At 41.1% G+C, this 16,525-nt stretch overlaps 1 protein-coding gene across 1 annotated transcript in view; it reads left to right on the top strand.

Moving 5' to 3' along the window:
* The window catches only part of LOC148032904 (putative serine/threonine-protein kinase At1g54610), a 36,995-nt gene extending 21,242 nt beyond the window's left edge, over positions 1-15,753 (top strand). The window contains exons 4-7 of the mRNA XM_087683592.1: positions 137-364; positions 10,516-10,616; positions 10,699-10,819; positions 13,803-15,753. Coding sequence (XP_087539718.1) covers positions 137-364; positions 10,516-10,616; positions 10,699-10,819; positions 13,803-14,309 — 957 coding nt within the window. The 3' untranslated portion in view covers positions 14,310-15,753. The remainder of the gene's footprint in view (positions 1-136; positions 365-10,515; positions 10,617-10,698; positions 10,820-13,802) is intronic.
* Positions 15,754-16,525: the final 772 nt, after the last annotated feature.

Below are 16,525 nucleotides of genomic sequence, written 5' to 3'. Positions count from 1 at the left end.
GCTTGCTTGGTCCAAATCCTTCTCCTTTAATTTCTTTTGAACTTTGGGGTTTTATCTGTAGATGTTTGCACTAAGGCATAAAGTTTGATGCCAGGCTTCACTTATTCACAAAGATTGGATCGTTCATTACTTTCAGGTTGAACAATTGCACATGATTTTTAAATTATGTGGTTCACCCTCAGAGGACTATTGGAAACAATTGAAAGTTCCACATGCAACAATGTTTAAGTTCCAACAACCATACAAGCGTTGCATTAATGAGACTTTCAAAAACTTCCCCCTCTCAGCTTTGTCTCTGCTAGATAACCTGTTGGGTATTGAGCCTGTTGAACGTGGAACTGCAGAATCAGCTTTGAAAAGTGAAGTAAGTAAATAGATATTCCCTGGCTGCTATTCAGTTCTACATTATGGTAGGTTTTTTGTTATCTGTACAGCATGCATAAGTGGACAATTTGATTTCTAGCACTTTCTGTGAATTCTGGAAGCAATATTATTAGCTTGTGTGATTGCATTCAGTAGTAAGGTGCTGTTTTGAGAGACACAGTCAGTTGCAGCCTGATGTTTACCCTAAGTATTTGGTGTTCAAATTCAGTCTCTGTTCTATTGACTGGCTCTTATTCAGCTTAAGCTTTATGTAAATGATTTTTAAAGGGCGAAACGTACACACATTAGCAATGGCTTCACATGCACATGGGATCTAGTTGCTAACGAATGGCAATTTCTCACAGCAGCTCAGAGGGAGAAGGTTATGTTTCCACAGTGTCAACTTCGGTCTTTAGTAATATGCCCCATGCATGGAGGTTCGTAAATTGAAAGCCCATAAGGGACCTTTGCAAAGTGTAGCACAATCTTTTGATAATGAATATGCAGCTCCATGTGAATAAGGTTTTCTGCAGGGTGTTTTGCGAAGAAAAGATGGGGAATCTAATGAAGGATTTAAAGTTCAAAAAATCTCATTTGAATTACTTGATGCAGTTTGGCAAATTTGATGATGATGACGTGGCATCGACTGGAAGTTTTTAAGACACTAGGTTTTGCAAGAAAACACTTAGTGTGTATGGAATGACAAATCACAGCAGTGTACAGCCTGGTGAGGGTCTCTGATGAAGTGTGAAACAGATGGCAGCCAAAATGCAGCCACCTGGAGATGATTTGGGAATGGGTGACTGCTACAGATGCTGAACAGCAGCCTGGAACCAAAAATGCAGCCTCCAGGATGGGGACATGCTGTTGACAGCAGCTGTCGATGGAGGAGATGGTTGAGAACCAAAACACAGGCAGCAGATGGTCCTCAGGCAGGGTGGCACCATCAGGCAACTGCCATCAGCATCGGCAGCTCGGCAGCAGCACTGGCTGATGGGTGGAAGCTCTAGCTGTGGGGGCAAATCCTCCAGATGATGAGGAATGATGATGCAGAGCTAGGCACAATGTTAAATAAGGATGCATGTCCGCAAAACGTCCTTACAGAGAGGAATTTTCAGCACTTTCCTACAACAAACTAAGTGCATTTTTATTGATAATCCTTTTTGGGACTGTTTTTTGGAGCTACATTTGGCATTAGTGCACAATCATTTTTTGTTAATGCATGCCTTGATATTGTGGTCTCAGCATGCCCTTTCAAGTGCAAAAATGTGCCCAAGGTGGTCATAGACTTGGGATCTGTCTTCGATGGATGTCACTCTCCGATACACTGCTCTGCCCTTGAGTATAAGTACATTTTTACATTCATTTGCAGTATTCATTCACTTCAGAGTTGTGTTCATCTCTCCCTTCTTTTGTTTGTGTTTGAGTTTCTATGTTTGAGTTTTGCGTTTTGCGTTTAGGGTTTGAGTTTTGCTTTCTATGTTTGTGTCTGTCTCTTTGTGTTTTTGTCGTGTTAATCCTCAGTGTAAACCCTAGTAGTTTTCTTCACACACCTATCCTCCAAGCATCCATAATGCGTGTCTCATCTACACCCATCTTAGCACAAAGTGTTTTAGCATCCTCTTGGGGGTTTCCTTTTTCAGCCCACCCCACCACATGTGCATGCAATGCACAGAGTTTCCTCTTTGCTTCCTCCTCTAGTGTTGCGTTCATCATTTCTGCCTTTTTCTGAGGCATCCCTTTGTTTCTTTTAACTTCCTCAATCCATTGTGCATTTTCGTTCACTGTTTGTTGAACATTTTCTACTTTCTTTTCAGCTCCCTCTACCACATTCACCCTTGTGTGCATGTCTTTTGTTAAACTTTCCACCTCTTTCTTTAATTCTGGTGCGTTTGGCATTGTTGTTTGTGTATCCATCATTGACTTGTATGTCACTAATTCATTCTTACATGACTCTAACTGCCTTTGAGTTAAGCAATCTCCATGTCCTTGGCTGCTATGCGTGCATTTGTATCAGATTTCAATGCATCCATATCTGCTTTCCAAGCGTCCCTTACCTTGTTCAAGTTATCTATCATATCCATTTGCAAGTCAGCCTTGACTTCTTTATATTTTGCATCATCTAGCTGTTAGGGCATGATTTCCTATTTGCTTCCACAGCAGCACTTAGTTCTTTCTTGAATGTCTCCTGCAATTTTTCATACATATCTTTTTACTTTGTATCCATGTCATTCATGACTTTTTGTTGCATGTTGCCACTCACCCTCATGCACGCTTTGAAGCTTTGGTGTCTTAGAATGGACCAGGGCAAAGATGAGCTGGAGAGTGTGTCTTACTTAGAATGGATCCCGAATTGCAGCAAGCAGCTCCTAAGGACGGGCAGTACGCAGAAGACAGGTAGGATGATGCAAGCAGCAGCAGTATGATGAAAATGCAGCCTGCTGTACCTTCTATGGATGCTAGCGATGGCTCAGATGCTGGTGCCAGCTGTCCTGAGATAACATGCACAGTAAAACACAGCTTGGAGAGGTTGGTGACAGCCAAAAACTGATCTTGATGGGCTGAAAACAGGTTGCAAGCTGTGAACACAGCATGCATAGGTGTCAAGGCTCGTAGACAGAGCTGGATGATGGCTGGCTGCTGTCATTGAGGTATCTACCAATGGAGTGGTGTAGATAACAATGGATGATGGTGCCAATTAATGGAGAAATTTGCAAAACATGAAAAGATGGGGGGAGAGAGTGGGAGCTTGAGCTCTTGTAAGACACAAAACACACAAAGAGAATGTACACAAGATAGGAAGTTGAAACCCTAGAGTCTTACTTCTTCTTCTTCTTTTTCACTATACGAGTCTACCCAAAAAATAAGAGGGAGTACAACATACATAATATATAAGCGATCATAGTGTGAACACGCTAAGTAGAAAAATGACTAGATAGATATCCTGTAACTCGGGTGATTGGACTCAATTGTAAAGTATTACTGGAATGATATGCCAATGCAGCATGTCAGTGATATGAATGTGGAAACAATCATCTAGGTACGTGAATGTTAGCTCATGTTGAGCTTGATATCTCAATAAAACAAGGATAGGTCGAGTGGAAGGGCAGCCTTCTATTTATAGATATAGATCCTCCCAAAATTATGGTTTTGGCTAATAGGAGACAGAAACTTTGGTAATATCTTGGAAAAGTTTGGTAATTTTGAGTTTTGGGGCTGTTTTAAAGGGCTTATTAAGGTTTTAACTATGTAAAGCACCTAATTTTAGCTTGTAGCACATAGACACTTTGGTAATCTCTTGGAAGAGTTTGGTAATTTGAGTTTTGAGACTGTTTAGCTAATTAAGGTTTTAACTATGTAATGCACATTTTTAGCTTAAGAACGACATACTCATCCAACAAGGTGCCACTTGGACCAAGTGCCCTTTTACTAAGATGAAAAAAATGTAAATGAATGCAATGCAAATATGGATATAAGAAAAAGGGGATGCCAACACCCAAGTGGGTAAGGAAATCCCCTCTCAAACCATGGATGTTGTTGTTGAAGCCGGAGGAGCCGATGTTGGCTCATGTGCTGAGAGCCTAATGAAGATGGGTCCTAGAGTAATGATGAAAAAGACCTTAGCTAGAAGAGCAATGAGGAAAGGTAGCTATTGCGGTAACTAAGATGATGCTCAAAAATTGGTCTTAGTGGAGAAGATACAATCTCCATCCCCATGCCGGTCAAGGATGTGGAGGTATATTGACCAAGATAAGAATCAAAAGTTCATGCCTTTAGGCTGGTTAGGACTAGTAGATTCTTGTAAGTTAGTCCTATACTAAAATACAAAACCCAACATGTAAGTACTAGAAGAGAAGCGAGAACATGCACGTCAAATATTTCATATGGAGATGTTTTGGTTCTTAGCTAAAGCTAAATGGATGGTGGACCTAAGTCTCTGGGGCAATGGAAGTAAATAAAAAGTATAAGAATTATGCAATGGAACAAGGATGAAAAGGGCTTATTCTAGTTTAACCTACATTAGCCTAAAGAGACCTAAGTGTGTAGTTAGCCTATGTACCCTTTAGGCTTGACAAAGCAGTCTAGAGATCTAGCTAGATTATTGGACTAAGGCCTAACTTAACCTATAGGATGGTAGTATGACTATTCTAATAATTTGAATAAATAGTAGGAATTTTAAGAATCTAGCTTGAAGTAGGAGGAGCTAAACCAACCAAATAAGCCACAAGGCAATGACTAAGGGGGAGATTGAGAATCTATAGCACTAGTGGTAAGCCATTGAAGAACCTGGTGTTAGGGGATGGAGAACAACCGTGCTACCATCTTGGGGAGAATTGTTAGAAGTGGTGCAACAGTGGAAGCATAGACAAGTGCCAAAATCAATTGCTGAGATAAAGACAGAAGGGAGAGAAAACAAAAGAAAATTGCAAAGGAAGAGAATTCAGAGATGTACTCAGGAAATGGAATCCATATACCAAACACGAGACCGTCACGTACAATAGTTAGTCACTGGCCATGTGGGCATTGGCACCGGCTCCTCTCTCCAACTGAAGTCCACTTGAAGAATGATGATGATTGTATATGATTGAGGAGGAGGAGCCCAATGAATAGGCCATAACCAGTAGTTGATCGGCTAGCATTAAATGCTGGCCAACTGGCATAAAATGCATAAAACACGAGACAATCACATACAATAGTGAGTCACTGGTTGCGTGGGCACTAGCACTAGCTTCTCTCTCCAACGGAAGTCCACTTGAAAAATGAGGATGACTATATATGATTGAGGAGGAGGAGGAGCCTAATAAATAGGCCCAAAATAGGCCATAACCAGTAGCTGATCGACTGCATTAAATGCCGGTTGATTGGTATAAAATGCAAAAAACCACATGAAATGACCACAATAAAAATGCCTAAAATCCATACAAATGTGTCCATCCCATCAGGCATGCATAGACTCATATATGAGCTGACAATCTTGCTAACATTCTCTCTCAGATCATGGGTGATCTAATACAATACAATGATACAATGATAATGACACATCACAGTCTATATAACATAGAACCACTAGAGCAGAACCATGGATACCCAAGCAATGGGTGATTAAGCTCATGCCGAGGTGCCTCGGAGAGAACTTGATGTTGATGTCGATCATATGAGTGCCTAAAAATACAGAACCATGGCATGTCTTTGTGTTGTCATCAATGTCTTGTAGTAGCATACAAAACCATCTTGTCAAAAATGCCTGTGAATATACGTGACGATGGATTCCTTATCTTTGGATACACCGCCCAAGTGTTCCCTCATGTGAGCTCAAGACTAGGAACCAAGCCCAGTCTCTTGTCAAATAACCAGCTCATCATGAACCCCGGTTGTCAAGCCCTATTTCGGGATTTGAACATGCTAGACTTTAGTCGATGCATCAAGTATGTCCCTATCTAAAATCTATGCATCTACATACCTGTATAGATGAGGCTCGGTTGCCCCATTTCACTATCCTCTCACACTTCCTCTTTGGCACTGGAGAGTTGTGAGGGATGACCACATCACTTGGACTAGAAAGTAGTAGAGGAAGGGGCCACCAAGCCCTTTCCTCAATGTGAAGAAGTGGATCCCTTTTGTGCCTTGGACTTCTCCTTGGTCGGAGAATTGGAATTGGATTTTGAGAAAGAGGACGACTTGTTGGAGGAGTTCTCATCCCGCTTCTTCTTCTTCTCATTCTTCTTCTATGAGGTTGCTAACTCCTTCTAGTCTTTCCTCAAGTGTTCCTTCTTACCACAATGATAACATTGGCCCTTCGATTTCTTCTTCTTGTTATCTCTCTTTGAAGCTATAAACGCCTCAATGGAATCTCCATAATGAGATGGAAGTTTTCCCTAAAAACACAAAGATGCCTCATGCTCAAGTAGGATCGAGGACATATGTGTAAAGCTCATAGGTGTAGATGATGTCTGTGTCCTCAAAGCATTCGTCGCTCCATCAAACTGGGAGGGAGGGGGGGGGGAGTTTGTAGAGTCCTGTTCCCACGAGATCTACCGCCAGTCCTTCTCGGAGACTGTATGTGTCAAAATTGGTTCTGTGCCTATGTAATACGGAGCAAAAATGATTGAATGGTGTCCTTAGACTTAAACTTCATTTGTCAAAGTATCCATAAAGGGTTACTACACGCATGGTGGAAGGTGTCTTGTACATTTGAAGCTTTGACCATATTTCGGGAGAGGTCCTGCAGGAGGTAACCGCCAGGAGAACTTCTTTAGAAATACATTGAAGAAGAGCAGATAGGCACGTGCATCATCTGAATCCTATGTAAACACAGCTTCCTCATGGCTGTCCTCATCAAAATCTTTGAGAAGAGAAAAGGGACACCTAGGCCGAGAAATAGCTCCACAAACAATGTACCATATTTGCTTCTGCACAAACCAAGCTTTCATCACAACACTCCATGTAAGATAGTTAGGTCCATGTAACTTATCATTTGCATGGAGGAGCCATCTAGACAAGATAAGAAAAGAAGATAGAGAAGAGAAGGTAGACAGAGAGAGAAGATAGCCAACCAAACAGTGTAGACTGCACAAAAAGAGAATTCACACGCAGTATTCACAAGGTGATCACGAAAAATTGACTGCAGGAACTTGAAACCAGTTAACAAACATTGTCAATAGATTGCAGATGCTGTTGCCCAGCCTCTAGGAGCAAGATTTGTAGAAAATTCAGCAGCTGCTAATGAAAATGTAGAGTAACCAGCATTAAATGCAGGCGACCTGCAGTAAATGCAGCAGATAGGGAAAACACAGGCAGCTGGTGCAAAAACACAGCCTTGAGAGGATGAGAGAAGGCGATGACAGCAAGCAGCAGTTGCTAGATCAGCAGGAGGTAGAGTTGGCTTGTAATTAATGGAAAAGCACGTGGCAGGAGCCTAGATCCTGCATTCTAATACCATGCTAGAAGTGGTTCAGCAATGGAAGCGTAGACAAGTGCTGAAATAAATTGCCGAACACAAGATAGAAGAGAAAGAAAACAAAAGAAAAATTAAAAGGAAGAGAACTTAGAGATGTGCTCGGGAAATGGAATCTATATACCAAACACGAGACAATTGTGTACAACAGTGAGTCACTGGCTGTGTGGGCACTAGCACCGGCTCCTCTCTCCAACGGAAGTCCACATGAAGAATGATGATGACTGTATATGATTGAGGAGGAGCCGAGTAAATAGGCCCAAAATAGCCCATAACTAGAAGTTGGTCGGCCAGCATTAAATGTTGGCCAATTGGCATAAAATGCCAAAAACCACATGAAATGACGACAATAAAAATGCCTAAAATCCAGATAGATGTGCCAAGCCCACTAGACATGCATAGGCTCATATAAGAGCTGACAATCCTACTAACAAGAACCCGTCCTCAATGCCACAGAGTAGCATTGCCAAATGGGGTTGAGGTTGATTTAGGTAATGGTTTGATTTGTATTGTAGGTAGATTGGCCTTGGCAAGTTGATTGTTTGATTGTAAGTGTGGGTTAAATACCCTTGGCCTTTGATGACGAGTGTTATCTGCATCGTAGGGTTTTTGGTAGAAAGTAGAATACCTATTCTTTTTATGCGTGTATTCATGGAAAGGTCTTTGTTTAGGTGGTTCCTTTCCGCTCCCTTTTCCTTTCAATGGGCTGGGTGGATCATTAGCACAATAGGAAAATCCTTGCTTTTGGTCAATGGGGGAGGTTGGTACAATGTGCTAGAGGGGGTGATGCCCCACAGAAGAAGACCAAAGGACATGGGTGGCACACTTGTGGGACCAGTTTGGAGGTGCATGGTGCATGGGTGGCTTTCTTGACAATGAAGCACCAAGATGGATGTTGATATACACTTGGGGATAAGTCATGGGAGCTAAACAAGCCCTAAAGTCTATATGAGATTGAAAACAAAATGTGCTAAAAGTGAACACCCTATTGTGTGTCTAAAAGAAGGTTCTAGATCTGATGGGGAAGAATCTAAGTGAGTAAATGAATTAGGAGGGAAGGCTAGAATTTGAGAATGCAAAGCACTGATCTCATACCCATATGAGATAGAGGTTGTGCTTGTACCTTGTTGAGCACTGCTGCCTATGGAGCTTCCTTTATGTCCATACTGATACCGATATGGGTCTTTGTGGTGACTTGCCGCTGGTTACTGCATAAGAAAAAAGCACCATAGGGAGAATAGGCTCACATAAAAAGGGATTGCACAAGTTGCAGCATTGGCCGCTAACCACTGACCATCAGGTCACTAGGTGTAAAGAAGGGACCCAGAAGTTATTTGTGGCATTTTTTGCATGATTATTACACTTGACTCTAGATCCTAGGTGACCACATCCAGACTCCGGTGGTTTGAGCTGATGATATGGGACATCAACCCTTGCAGTGGGAGCTTGGCTCGAAATGCTGTTGGACCTAGGCTGTGGGGTGAGCTTGTATTCACTCTGCATTGTAGGTGAGCTTGATGTTCACTCATTTATGTCTTTGTATGCTTGTATGGCTTGTGCCATGTTATGTGTGTAGGTTGAAGATCTATCTGGGATTTTACCAGGTTTGTGGCATTAGTAGTGGGCTCAAATGTGTCTTCCATTATTTGAAACCCATAGACATTGGGGCTGTTTTACCCACATAACTCTTGTACTACTTTGCATATCTTTTTTGGTAGTGATTGAGCAGGAAGCTTTGACACGATTGTTCACTAGTGGCAATTCTTTCTAACTTAACAATGCTTATGTATCTTCACTAAGCAGGAAATAACCAACAATAGACACTTTGAACTGTGAAGTTGAATAGAGGATAGCGTATACTACCACAAGTGAATTTTTTTTGGATTGAAAGAGTTTCAGCTGATCTGCATATTGGACAATAGTTTGCTACATTCATCTTTATTGAGAATTAGAGTTTTGAACAATAGTTTGCTACATTCATTGGTTTCCTTGCAACTACCAATTCTCAGAAGTTTGCAGGTAGTCTTTCTGTGAGACTATGTTTAAATGTAGTCTTATGGAAAGACTATGTGCCAGGGGTGATCAAATTGGTCCATGTGCCCACATCAAACAACATAGCAAGCATTCACAAAAGTTTTTTCCAGAGAAAAAATCGAAGTCTTTTGCAACATTTTAAGGATATACCCTTTGGGGATCGATCTGCTACATCCTTGTTCATGTTAAAATCTTTTAGTCCATGGGGTTTTGCTAAATATGCTGTATTCCTTAGACTAATTCTTGGATGAAGCACCCTATCATGAGGCTCCTTTTACTCTTGCCTAGGAGGGTTTTTTCCTCGAGGAGGCAAGGTAATAAGAGCTTGCTTGTCTGCAAGAAGGGTAGGGCGGGTTGTGGCAGGTTTTCAGCTTGGTAGAATTATGTCCAGGGGAAGCAGTCGTTTTTGACATCAACACCATCCTTTTCCAAATACCTGTTGACTGGCTGCAAAATGGTGTTTATAGAACATGATTGTTTGATTAGCTAGCTCACAGGTGATTTGTTGTGACATAGATAGGAAATGCCTCTTATAGGTATGTTGTTGTTGGCTCTTTAAGAGTGTGTGCCAAGAAAGGGCTTCCAGAGTGGTCTGCACAATAGCCAGGACAGGCATGACAATCAAGGTCACAATCCCTCACTTCTCTCAAGATCCTTGATGGGTGACTGCTGTTGCTAGTGGAGACCAATAGGAGAGTCCAGCAAGATGATGTATGCTTGCCAAATGGTTGAGCATGGGTGTCTTGTTCAGGGCTGCATTGAAGGTGTTTGCTGCTGTGTAAGAGTGTGATTTAGCACTCAAACTGCCAGGTAGGCAGTAACACTTTTATATCTCAGGTGTACCTCCTTGTACACAGCTGAATATTCACCAAGTTTGAGGGGTATTTCTAACTTTGTTCTTGTTATTCAGTTCCATTTTGTGCATTGCGTGTTGGTACCTTATGGTTGATTTTTGGCTTGTATGCACCTCACTGATGTTGTAAATATAACATCTTCAAGTTCTCATTTGATGCCTAACAAATTCACTAGTATTGTAAATATGACCTTCTAAAGTTCTCATTTGATGCCTAACTCATGTCTGCACCTCACTATTACTGTAAGTATAACCGACAAGTTCTCATTTGATGCCTAACAAATTCACTCAGTTGTATTTCCTTGTTTAGTTTTTTTCAAGTGAGCCACATGCGTGTGATCCATCTAGTCTCCCCAAATATCCACCAAGCAAGGAGATAGATGCTAAAATGCGGGATGAAGAGACCAGAAGGTGAAAATGAATGGGGAATGATGTATCAAGATGTTTCAACAAGGCCTTTTCCTTCTAACTGTCTGTGTTCCCTATGTGCCAGACAAAGAGCTGGAGCTGGGAAAAGTCGCGGTGATACATCTAAGCGAGTTGCTGGTCGAGACCGAGGTGGCAGAGCTATTCCTGCACCAGAGGCAAATGCAGAGCTACAGGTTAATTTGCAGGTAAACTTTTCTCAATAAAACTCGTAGCATGAGCACTTATGTTTTTTATGCATAGACTTGATCTTTCATAATAAACAATGTAGAGTAGTGGTCTAGATACATGCAATCCTTCAAAAGACTTCATGAACTGCAGCACTGAGCCTGATTTGTTTGGATTGCTATTTTGAAATCAGCACTCATGTTGTACACAAATCCAACCTGTTTTATACTGCCTTTTGTCAGTCAGCTGTTGGTCGTTCATTAGCCGGCAAGTTAAGTGCATCGCAGCTTGCAGAAACACATTCTTAGTTCAGATAGGGTGGTTCTGTAGTCACCCACCCAGTTCTGTGTTGGTTGGGAAGGCTTGCTACAAGCAATGCAAAAGCACAATCAGCTTGATGCCACAGCTTCAAAAGGAGCAACAAGCTTCACCAAAAGTAGAATATGCATTGTGTAACCAGCCTTCCTTCCGTGGATGGGTGGTAAATCCTTGATTACAACTGAATTGCAGCAGCAAATAATTAATGCAAATATGAAAATATAAATTTACCTACTGATCTTGGACAATGCACACCCGATTGGCCCCAAAATTGGCGCCACTTTTGGTATTCTTTAGCTTTATTGAAGAAGAAGTTGATTTACAATGGGATTCTCTCGATCCCCTTTGCAATCCAAACTCCCCTTGCTGTCCAAAGTGACCAGCAATTCTTCAATCTATTTTGCCCCTTGATTCGGGCACTAAATTGGCCTTCACCCACTTCATAGACGATGGAAATGTTGCAAATTCAATGGCTAGCTAGTCCTCCATTTGAATTTAGTTGAAATACACCTTCAGCCCTTAAAAATCTAAGTCTTGGAGCTTCCAATTTTTGACACGCTTTCTGAGGCTGTTGCTAAACCCTAATTTCTGTTGTAAATTAGGGTTTACAATAGAGAAATTTGCAATTTCTCAGCTTCCAAGGGTCCAAATGGTGAGATCTTCGGAGCAAGGTTGTGAAATAGCTGGGAGATGAGAGAGAAAGCTGTAGAGAGAAAATTTAGAGTTTTGTCACGAAGAATGGCTAAAAATCAGTCAAATGCAGTTGCTACCTTACCACAACAGCTTGTATATGCAAATAACTGAAGAAAAGCAGTCATTTACTGTTGCTGCCTTGTCTCAACAGTTTGTAGATGATGTCACCTGCTGTTGATTGGTCTTCTCCTATCCCTGGTTGCCCCAGAAGGTCCTCCAATGGCTGCAAATCAGATCCAGTAGCATCTACTCCCTCTCTCTTGCAGGCTGAATATACTAAAAATGCTCTCTCCAGCCTCTTAAGACGTTTTTCAGTCTTGCATGGGCATTTTTGACAAGTGGCAGCCTTCCCAAATGGTTTTTCCAGCATTATCCATAATTAAATATTAATTTTCAGTCTTTAATTATTAAAAATTAATCTAATAATTATTTCGGTACCATGAAAAATAATGACTAGCCAATAATTAAATTGGCTAGGCAATTTCCATTCCCGAGTATCTCTGTGCTATCTTTGACCATTAGATCGGCGTTAGGTACCATTAAACGCCACATCTCTAGTGTCACCAAGTAACATTTATGGCCAAATGAATGACCTAGACCAACAAGTGGCACCAGATACCACCAAGTACCTATACGGCATAACTTATAGCAACTTTTGCCTTTGACATCCCATGATTTCCTTGGGTCTGAGGCTCGTAAATTTGCTCTAACCCCAGTTGAACCTCACATGTACAACATTTACTTAATCATGTGATTAAAAATTAATCCACATGTTAAGTGAGGTTTCAAAAATACATGTCCTCATGACACATTGTGGACTAACTCAATATTGCATCTAGTGTCAGAATGGACAAAAACTGCAGGACACATGAAAACAAGATGTAAAATTTGTCTTGACTTTGGTAGACATGCTAATAGATAAGGCAGAGGGAGTCCCAACGTGCAGCCACAATACTATCCCAAACTGATGCAATGCATGTGCAAATGGCTCTCAACAATTGCACTTGAGTGTCACAGGCATTTGGTCATAGACAGCCTCAACCAGCCAAAAGACAAGCATCTGGCTAACAATGATGGGGGCAACTACCATGATTAGAGATAGCCATTAGGTGCATCTGATGTCCCATAGGCTGATCCGTATAGTAAGGGCGAATCATTCACACTATGGCTTCACTACAAATGCATTTGTGTACTGTGAACTCCATATCGACGGCTTTCTGAGACCACTATTTTACTTGCATATGCCGTTGAAACACCACATTCTATGTCTTGTACTACTGGACTGTTTCAACCCCATTCTTTTGGTAAGATTTACTAGATTGTGATAATCACAAAGCTTGGATGTTTAGTTTGCTTAACATGATTTACAGGAAAGATTTGTTTCAAGGATAAATTACTTGGATATAGGTACAGTCCTAATAACAATGGCTGTTTGTATAAGCATGACGTGGATCCAAAATGTGAGCAGCAACCGATATATAGGGCTTGAACCATTTTTCAATAGAAGAGACCTGATTTTTCAGGGGTAATCTTATTGGTTTGAGATAAATGTTAGCCGATAGATTTTCTTATTGTCCTTGTTGCTTAAGATGACAAATGTTAGCTGATAGATATTCTTATTGTGCTTGTTGCTTGAGCCCTGGAGTCATGAAGTGAATTTGTGTAAGGAGTATGTTTGTCTATGTACATGTACTCTGTTTTTTTTTTTTTTGGTGAAAAAATATTATATTGACAATCAATGCACGAATAGTCTGAACACTAAAAAAAAGTGTAGCCTAAAAAGTTCAGAAGCACTCAAGGAAAGGATCATATGGAGACACTTTGTGTGACCATGACATATGCAACATTTAGGATTGTAACTCTGCTAACTATACTATGTGCCACATCACATATGCATGCATACACATGGGCATGTACACACACATGCACTTGCATATGTGCACACACAAAAAGTAACCTTCTGAGAATTTGCCATCTCCCTTTTTTCAATAGAGGCGACGTGTGATTGCCCAATCACATGCCAAGAGCAAAAGTGAGAAATTTCCACCTGCTCATGAAGATGGTGTGGTTGGTTTCCCTATGGAACATTCCCGGCAAGGTCAGGTACATGGTGATGGTCGACCACGTCATCTTGTTCCTACTACACTTGTATCGCAATCAGGGCCTATGGGAAGTGCAGCTGGTCGGGGTTCAAGAAGGAAAAAGAGAATCAGCGAAGATGTGCGCAATGCACCTCCACGAGTTCCTGTACGATCGCTGAAGGCAATGACTGTGACAGATTTTTCAGTAAGTGGGGATTTCTCAAGCATGTCTGCTCTTGGCCCTTCCAAGAGGAGTCTTGGTAGCAGCAAATTGAAGCCAGATGAAGAGAGAGTGGATGTGTCTCTCCCTTTAGACCTGGGCAATGCATCCCTACAGTCAGTGCAGGATCACAAAATAGAATCAGAGGTGCATCTTGATGAACATGCCCCAGAAGAAGTCTCGTCTCCTGCCAATTGATGAAATTTTGATTATAGAAAGCCTGTGAGTTGCCTCTTACACCAATGTAATTCCAGATTATCAAGGGTTGATGCCTGGTTAACAACAGCATTATTCACATGATGATTCAAGCCAACACATTGTCAAGTTCTTGAAGGAACTCCTTGATATCATTATTGGTGTCTTAGATTGAGCAGGCATGGAAGAGAAAGCACTTGACTTGAAGTTCATTATGTATATCTATCTGTTCTAATAGACACTACCCTCAGTATTGTTGATGTTTGTTGTGCAAAGTTGAGGTGTTTCCACTGTCAAGTACAAACATATAGATGAATAAAGTGTTCCCTTTACCAAGTAATCAAAGAATTCTCAAGGGAGAGGGTTGCTTTCAGAGTTACTGTGTCATGATCACCAGTATTTTGAGTGATTGGGTCACTTTCCCACAGCAAGCTGTCTCAAACCCTCTCCCAGGAGTCGTCCATTCTTGCCCAGCAATATTCTAACTTGCAGTGTAAACTTTTAACTGATTCAAGAGCAGGGGCAAATATTTTGCAGTGGTTGTGCAGTCCCCTTAACTAAGATAATGGAGCAGCTGCAGTTGCTTGCAGTGATACTGGCTCCCTGCAGCTCTGTTAGATCTGGACTTTACACTCAGTGAGGTGGGTCTTAAAGCCGACCTGCACCACTGACAGGTTGATGCAGTGCTGCCTCTATCTTGTAATCAAGCCCCTTGTAACATCCTTGAATCTGGTCTGTTTGCTGCTAGATCAGTTTCTTACAACCAATTTAAGGTGCAAGAGGAATTGGGCCTTGATTGCAGTGTGGACTGGAAGGTTTTGGTTGGGAACATTTCACAGGTGTGTGTAATGGAAGATTAACTACTGATGTCGAACCTTGTCAGATAAGATGGTTATTCTAGAACGTTTGTCAAGCTACTTAAAAGTATTTGCCAGGCTACTTAAGTGTTCACATACACGAGCAGTATCGTGCGTTAACACACTTTCTCTTATACAGCGTGGGAATTGTGGATAGAGAATTGCTTAAAGGGAGGCAAATGCAAAAGCAAGTTTGACAAAACCTCCCAAACAGGTTGATTACCGAGACGGTGGAGCACCTGTACTTGTGATGTATTTTCTTCCCCGAGTGAGATATAGCAAGGCGGCTGATACGCGCAGCGAGGCTCATGTAGTGGGATTGTGCAGCTTTTTGGTTCAAGTGCTTGTTATGTAGTGGTATTGTGCAGCTTTTTGGTTCGAGTGCTTGTTTCTGAATAAAATGGAGCGTGGTTAGTATAAGAAATGATGAATGCTTACAATTCACATTTTTAAAAGCCATGCATAATCCAAAAAGGGAGGGAAGTCTATTCATTTATTGGGAGTTGAGAAGTGTGGAATAGATCTCATATAAGCTATTTCTATGCCAAATTAAGTTTCTTCTCTACAAAAATATTTTGTACATCTCGTCGGAATGTCTGTACCAATTGCATCTTTTCTCAAGATGCTTCAAGTTCCTAACCATGTCTATGTTACCAACTATTGTTTTTATGTTGATCTCAAAAGTATCCTTGAATGGTTGGTAGGTTTGGATGTTTTTCATTTCTTTGATGGGTTTCTTTTGTGATGTATACTCTCTTGTCAATGTTGGTCATGTAGCCTACGTATACCTTGCCGATTTATTTGCATCTTATGCTCTAGATGAACTGCTTGGTCTTGTTTCTTTGCATTGTTATTTTTGAAGTGGTTTGCAGGTGTTGATTGGTGCGGGCATTGAATGATGTGTTTTCGCTTGATCTAATGGCAACAATTGTGGTGGTTGACATTGATACTTTGATGTCGATAGAATTTTGGTTTCATGTTGAGTTGCTTGTCCTTGCACTTTTGTGAGGAATGTTGCTATTGAAACATATGTTTGAATACTTGCTTGTTATCTATATGATTGCATTCAATGGATTGATATGGTTACATAGATTTGGTTATAGACCTCTTTGTTGAGTAAGTATGTGATCATTTTGATGGTCACAACAAGTTCTTTATGACCATGAGTATAGTGGCTCACTTTCATGTGCTTTTTTAGTGTATCATTGGCTTATTTTGTCACTTTTATCAAGTCATTGAGTGAGATGTTGAATTTGCAATGTAGGATCTGTGTTGTGTACATCAAGTTGCAATTCGTTTTGGCATATAGTAGCACTTAGGAAACACTAATTTGAAGTGGATTCTCACGTGTCTTTATATTGA

The sequence above is a fragment of the Lygodium microphyllum genome, chromosome 8 (genome assembly GCF_053477565.2).
Source record: "Lygodium microphyllum isolate KBCC chromosome 8, Lygodium_microphyllum_v1.1.10, whole genome shotgun sequence".
Classification (NCBI taxonomy): Eukaryota; Viridiplantae; Streptophyta; class Polypodiopsida; order Schizaeales; family Lygodiaceae; genus Lygodium; species Lygodium microphyllum.
This window is presented reverse-complemented; position numbering and strand designations above follow the sequence as displayed.